Genomic DNA, 6411 nt, shown 5'->3' on the forward strand with positions numbered 1-6411 from the left:
TCACCTTCTCGTTCGTTCTCCTGACTCTAGTTAAAAATTATGGTATTCAGCCCTGGCAAAAAAAACCGCTTTCAATTTGTTTAAAATACTAAGTTCGTTTATTCGTTAGTTGTAAATAATCATACTTATATGTATGTATGCATATATGTATGTACGTTGGTGTATGTGTTAATATTTGAAGAAACTTAATAGCATAAATGAATACAACGAGATGAAAAAGCAATAATTACTTTGGGATACGCAAATCGTACAAAATACTTGAAGACAATTGCTTATATGTTATGTCTGTCTACTTCTTCTTGCTTTTTCCCAGCGTAAGTGTATGGTGTGCTGTAGCCAGCTGTTGCTTGCGCCTCTGAAAGTCCAAATAGTCCTCTTCGAGCGCTTTTCGAGATTCTTCAAGCTTTCGCTTCTCCTCCGCATGATCCCGCTTTAATTTCTCGAACTTCAAATGCAAGTCTTTCTCACTGTCCTTGAGCTCGGCCTCCTTCTCTTTGACTCGCTGCACAAACATCTGGCGCACCTCCTCCTCCTTGGACTGAAGCTCAGCAAGATGATTGGAGCGTTTTGCCTCAAAGGTTTGTTGGAATGAGACAGGTTTGTTATCACTGTCCACATCACTGAAGCCCATCTGCTCCAGCCGCTTCTGGCGGTAGAGTTCATAGTGTCGTGTGTGCGTCTTCTCGCGCATATCTTCCATATTTGTGCGGATGAGCATCTCACGCAGCTTGACAAAATCGCAGTGTGTCTCGTTCTCAACCTGGACCGTGCCCCAGGGATATTGGCGAGCACGAATGAGCTTGTTGCCCACCTTGATGAATTCGGTGCTGCCGACAACGGCGAACGGAATGTGCGAATTCATCAGACTGTTTGTCTCCGCCACGGTCTCATCGTCAGTGGGGAACTGGTAGATGTGCACGCCATTTGTGTTGAGCTCCTGTATGATCTTTGCTTTAAAACGCTGCAGCTCCACCTTGGATATGGTATCCGCTTTTGCAATCACCGGAATTATGTTCACCTTGCTGTCCAGTTTTTTCATGCAGACTAAATCCAACGACTTCAGACCATGTCCAGTCGGACAGATGAAGTACAGACAAATGTGTATGCGACTGTCATGGCACGTGACAAGGGAGCGTTTAATTTTAAGCTCCTCCTGCAAATAATTCTCGAACTGGGCATCAATATAGTCGACAACAGCCTTAAATGAATCGTCCTTGTTGATTTGGTCGCCATAGCCAACAGTATCGCAGATCGTCAGCTTGAGTCGCACATTGCTCTCTTGCAGCTCATATGTGTGGGCCTTCAATTTAACGCTGGGCAGCGTATGGGGACTCGGCGTCGACTCGAAACTGGTGTTAAACAGTGTGTCCATCAATGTGGATTTGCCCAGACCCGTCTCGCCTATGGGGGAAATAAGCACATATTACTGGCAATGTTCATAAGTCAACTCAAGTGCCTTCAATTGGCCACTAGACAAATATTTGTGTCAGGCAGTGTTGCCATTATAGCTTTTTTATAGCTATTTTAATAATCTACCATATTGAAAGTATTGAAAATCAGGAAATCAGTTATTGTCTATAAATCTATGACAATACAAATTATAAATTTGAGCAGTAAATGTTCATCCAAGTCTACTTTCGTAATTCATAGATATATTGAAAGTGTTGCATATATAGCTTTTTACGCCCTTCAAATACTGACAGCACTGGTGTCAGGGTGAAATTGTAGAAAGCAAATTGATGAAAATCGATTGCTAAACACTTTGCATATTAATCCGGCTAGCTCGCGCTGAATTCAATTGTTTACACATACATACATACATACAAGCGAACATGCATGCAGTGTAGATATGTAAGTGAGTCAGTTGGTGCTATCGTGCCTAAGAATCTGTGTGCAATGCACTCATTTCAACTCCATACATTTTTCTTCGTTGATTCATTGCACATACATACACACACTTAGGCAATGCCGCATACACATACTCACACCCACACATGTGTAGTAGCACATTTGTATATACACACCTATGCACATAACGTTGAAAACGAATCCGTTTTGCACGCTTTTATTGACCAGTTGATCGGGCAAACTGTCAAATCCAACATGTCCAGACTGCTTTAGCGTGCGTAGGTGCACTTCCTTTTTATTTATAAAATCTACTTCAGCCGACATTTTACAATAATTTACACAAAAAACACGCACAGAGTAGAGCTCGCAAAGGCGTCGCCAGCGAGTAATATTTGTTGATAGTAAATCGTTATCGATACACAGCTGACAAAGACTGATTATCGAGCGACTATTTTACAGCGATCCGACCACACTGCATGCTTGACAGTGTAGCAGTGGCAACACTCGAATTTATTATTGCTGATGTGTCCAGCTGTCAAAGTTGCTAGCGAGGCGAAAGTTCGGTGTCAAAACTGTTTTCTCGTGGATTATTATTATTATGTCGAAAGATGCAAATCCCAAGGAGGCGCTGATTAAAGCGGCCTATGCTGATGTTCATAAGTTCGGCACCAATCAGGAGTTTGACAAGGCGGTAAAAGCCGTCAACCGCAGTAAGTTTCAAGAAATGTGTCAAAACTACCAAATTTCAACAATCATCATTTTTTCCAGTTTTGGGCGTTGCACCTGATGACCAAACAGCCCTACACTGCAAAGTTGTCTGTCTGATGCAGCTGTCCAAGTTTGATGAGGCGAATAAGTTCATCGAGAAAAATCGTCTCAGCAGTGTGCTGATCTTTGAGAAGGCTTACTGTGAGTACCGCCTAAACAAACAGTTGCAGGCACTTAAAACCATTGATGATGCTGGCGTGCAGCCGCTGCCGGCTAAGCTTAAGGAGCTGCGTACACAAATACTATATCGCCTGGAACGCTACGAAGATTGCCTAGATGCATACAAGGAGATCATCAAGAACAGTAGTGACGAGTACGAAGACGAGCGTCGCACCAATCTCAGCGCAGTAGCAGCAAATTTGGCCTTGGACAAGGAGAAAGATGTACTGGAAGTGCCAGAGGACACTTACGAGCAGTACTTCAACAGCGCTTGCATTCAGTCCAATCGCCAGAAATATGTAGAGGCCGAGCGCAAACTGCGCACCAGTGAAAAACTTTGCCGCGAGTTTCTCGAAGAGGAAGGTGCCAGCGATGAGGAAATACTCGAAGAGCTGGACGTCATCCGAGTTCAGCTCGCTTACTGTCTGCAACAGCAGGGCAAGATTAAGGAGGCGAGTGTCATTTACGCTGAGTGTTTGCGCCATAAGCCCAAGGACGCTGCTCTTGTTGCCGTTGCCAGCAACAATTCGGTGGTCATTAACAAGGATCAAAATGTCTTTGATTCTAAGAAGAAAATACGCGCTGCCATGGCTGAGGCGTGCGAACCAAAGCTAACTTCACGTCAGAAGCAGACAATAGCGCTCAACAATTGTCTTTTGGCATTGTATACAAATGCCGGCGATCAGGTGCAGCAGCTAACACAGAAACTCACCCAAAGCTATCCACAAGTGGAGTTTGAGGCTCTGCTTATACGCTGCAGCCAACTGGCCAATGATAAGAAGCACAAGGAAGCCATCGAGCAACTGAACAAGTTTGCCAGTACACACAAGACACACGAGTTTATCAGCAAATTTGCCATTATTCAGCTGCACTTGCTACAGGTCAGTGTCGGCTATGCTATTCTTATTCTTTTCATTAAGAAAATTCCATAATTTTTCAGGGAAATCGTAAAGATGCCATCGAAACACTGCTCTCGCTGGGTGAGGCCAAGTACAAGCCTGGCATTGTCTCGGCACTGGTGTCGCTCTATTTGGGCACAGACAATAAGCCGGCGGCGTCGGCACTGCTCAAGTCCGCCGTGGAATGGTACAAGCAGAATAATGTAAGCAGCGGTGATTTGTCGGACATGTGGCGTCAGGCAGCCGAGTTTCATTTGCGTGGTGGCGCCTCTGAGACCGCCGCCAGCTCGTTAGAGGAGCTGCTCAAGCTAAAGCCCAACGATATGAAGGTTTTAGCTCAGCTGGTTATTGCTTATGCACAGTTTAATCCTAAGCGCGCGCTTGAGATAAGTCGCAAGTTGCCCAAGTTGGAAACTCTTACCACGGCCTCCGAAATCGATGCCCTCGAAGCGGCTAATTGGGTGATGTCCACGAAGGCAGCCAAAAAAACAGCTAACGCCAAAGTGGAGCCGTCGCCTAGCACACCCGCAACAGAAAAGAAGAAAAGCGGCAATCGCAAGCGAAAAGGCAAGTTGCCCAAGAACTACAATGCCGAGGTGGCGCCAGATCCCGAGCGCTGGCTTCCCAAGTATGAACGTACCGGCTTTCGTAAGAAGCGCGGCGGTGCGCGCGCTAAGGACATTATCAAAGGCTCACAGGGCATGGCTTCTGGCGCAGCTGACCAATAGTAAGTGATCGCTTGCTTCTAAATAAACTAAGTATACTAATTCTTTTCCGATTTCAGCGACATGTCGAATCGTGCCAATTTGAACAAGAACTCGCCTGCGACACCTGTTTACCAGGAACCTGCACCCGGTCCAAGGCAGCAGCATCGCAAAGGTGGTCACAAGAAGAAGAAGGGCGGACGCTTCTAAGCTGTAGCCAAACACATGCGTTTAAACTGTATCAACTTTACAAAATTACAACTGGTTTATAATTGTCAACTTATACATAAATAGTTTTGCTATTCATCCCCATCATCATCCTCATTGTTCTTCTTCTGCTTGCCGGTAGCCTCAGGCGGAGGCTCGTCCCGCCTCGTGTCATACGAGTGAAAATGCAAGGTACTCAGCCAATCAAGCATGTTACGCTGCTCGGCCTCCGTTTTGTATATGTTGGCGTAGATGTGCTGCTCTATAAACTGCCTAACTTGCTCCTCCTGCGCCTCCCATGTCAATGGATTATGTATGCCATCCTTGCCATAGCGGTCATTGTAGCGCTCGTAGTGCACGGTGTCCAGCACAAGGCCCAATCCCGGTGCCATCGGCAAGTCCAGACGCTCCTCGGTCAACGCGCGTTCCAATGTCGCAGTCGTGGTATTGCCACGTACTATGGCAATGGCCAGGCCGACCATTTTACGTATCTGGTGTAACATGAAGCTCTGACCCTTCACCTGCAGCGTTACGAACTCAATGCTCTGTGGACTTAGGAATGGAGCGCTGCATGTAAAGGACATGATATAACGCTTGGCAGATGGATCTAGAAAGTTCCTTAAAGACAAGCGTTTTAATTATGATAGACAAAAGCTGGAGACGAATAGCTTACTTTTTGCTCGTAAAGTTGTGAAAGTTTTTTGTGCCCTCGTACAGCTTTAATGTGGTGTTAACCACTTCCTGAAGCTTAAGCGGTATGCGATACGTTTCCTGCTCGTGCTGCTCATCAAAGGCGGCAAATGCTATAGTTGGCAGAGTATACGTATATGTGCGTGCATTACACTGATCCTTGGCATTAAAGCCTTTAGTAACACGTTCCACACCAAACAGACGTATCTGATCGGGCAAATCTGCATTGAATGCTTGAAGATCCAGCTCCTCGGCTGAAAAGTCATGTTTTAATGATGCTTAACTGAATAGGTTTTTTAGTACTTACGCAACTTAACGGAGCACACCTGTCGCGCAGCTGAAACACCTTTGTCTGTGCGTGCGGCACGCTGAAAGCTGGCAATTTGCACCTGCTCGAAAGAGTCCTCTGTAATCCATTTGTGTTTTAACATTACCTTAAACAGCTCCTCCTCGATGGTCTGCATGCCAGGATTGCGTTGCATGCCATAGTAGTTGGCGCCACAATAGCTCAACAAAATGGCACTCTTCTTGCGCTTGATGCGATCAGCGGGATCGAATGGAGCTCGCTTTGTTCCATTCGCAGCATCTTCCTCGTCTTGCGCCTTCCAGTCCACCCATTTCTTTCGTTTAAGAGTACGCTTTAAGCGATTGGCTTCTTTAACGGACTCATCTTCAGCCTCTTTGGTGACTTTCCTTGCCTCCCGCTCTTGTTCCAGTTTATCGAGTGCTTCTGTCATGGCAACAGCAAAGGATTTCTGACGCGAACCCAAAGAGTACCGGCTAATGTCTGTTCGAAGCAACGTTTTCAGGCAAACTGCGGAATAAATACATTTATTTGTTGCTGGCAGTTATGACAGTGTATTAAAAATTCACCTGCCTTTGGGAAGCGGACTAATATATGACTTAACAGCATTTAATTAATTTAAAAAAGTTAAATACTAACAAATACAACTTTACACGTGTGCCGTTCTTTTATGGTAATACAACACAGCTGCTGCATGATGGCTTGTTGCTCAGCACATACACACATATTTGATTACCAAAGTTGCCACAACCCTATCGAAATTTTTATTTATTATCACAAATCGAAAAGGTATAACACATAAAATTAACAATTCCATTTTTATAAATTATGT

The 6411-nt window shown here is 45.1% G+C and overlaps 3 protein-coding genes across 5 annotated transcripts; 1 reads left to right on the forward strand and 2 right to left on the reverse strand.

Annotated features, from left to right (window-relative positions):
* Window positions 1-75: 75 nt before the first annotated feature.
* Window positions 76-2246, reverse strand: Septin2 (septin 2). The gene is made up of 2 exons (XM_002054139.4): window positions 2025-2246; window positions 76-1401 (listed from the first exon to the last, which is right to left on the reverse strand). Exons 1-2 carry the CDS (start codon window positions 2170-2172, stop codon window positions 290-292), a joined length of 1260 nt encoding a protein of 419 aa, XP_002054175.1. The 5' UTR covers window positions 2173-2246; the 3' UTR covers window positions 76-289.
* An 82-nt stretch (window positions 2247-2328) lies between these two features.
* Window positions 2329-4696, forward strand: Srp72 (signal recognition particle 72). The gene is made up of 4 exons (XM_002054138.4): window positions 2329-2558; window positions 2617-3656; window positions 3716-4401; window positions 4459-4696. Exons 1-4 carry the CDS (start codon window positions 2447-2449, stop codon window positions 4586-4588), a joined length of 1968 nt encoding a protein of 655 aa, XP_002054174.1. The 5' UTR covers window positions 2329-2446; the 3' UTR covers window positions 4589-4696.
* On the reverse strand, window positions 4609-6324 carry Pus1 (Pseudouridine synthase 1). 3 transcript variants are annotated; one of them, XM_070207335.1, is made up of 4 exons: window positions 6153-6324; window positions 5583-6062; window positions 5259-5529; window positions 4609-5203 (listed from the first exon to the last, which is right to left on the reverse strand). In XM_070207335.1, the coding sequence occupies exons 2-4, from the start codon at window positions 6010-6012 to the stop codon at window positions 4678-4680; spliced, it is 1227 nt and encodes a 408-aa protein (XP_070063436.1). In that variant the 5' UTR covers window positions 6013-6062; window positions 6153-6324; the 3' UTR covers window positions 4609-4677. The 3 variants fall into 3 exon arrangements, with proteins under 3 accessions (XP_070063436.1, XP_015027600.1, XP_070063435.1); XM_015172114.3 differs by having other exon boundaries at window positions 5583-6089; window positions 6149-6323; XM_070207334.1 differs by having other exon boundaries at window positions 5583-6089; window positions 6153-6322.
* Window positions 6325-6411: the final 87 nt, after the last annotated feature.

The sequence above is a fragment of the Drosophila virilis genome, chromosome 2, assembly GCF_030788295.1.
Source record: "Drosophila virilis strain 15010-1051.87 chromosome 2, Dvir_AGI_RSII-ME, whole genome shotgun sequence".
NCBI classification, from domain to species: domain Eukaryota; kingdom Metazoa; phylum Arthropoda; class Insecta; order Diptera; family Drosophilidae; genus Drosophila; species Drosophila virilis.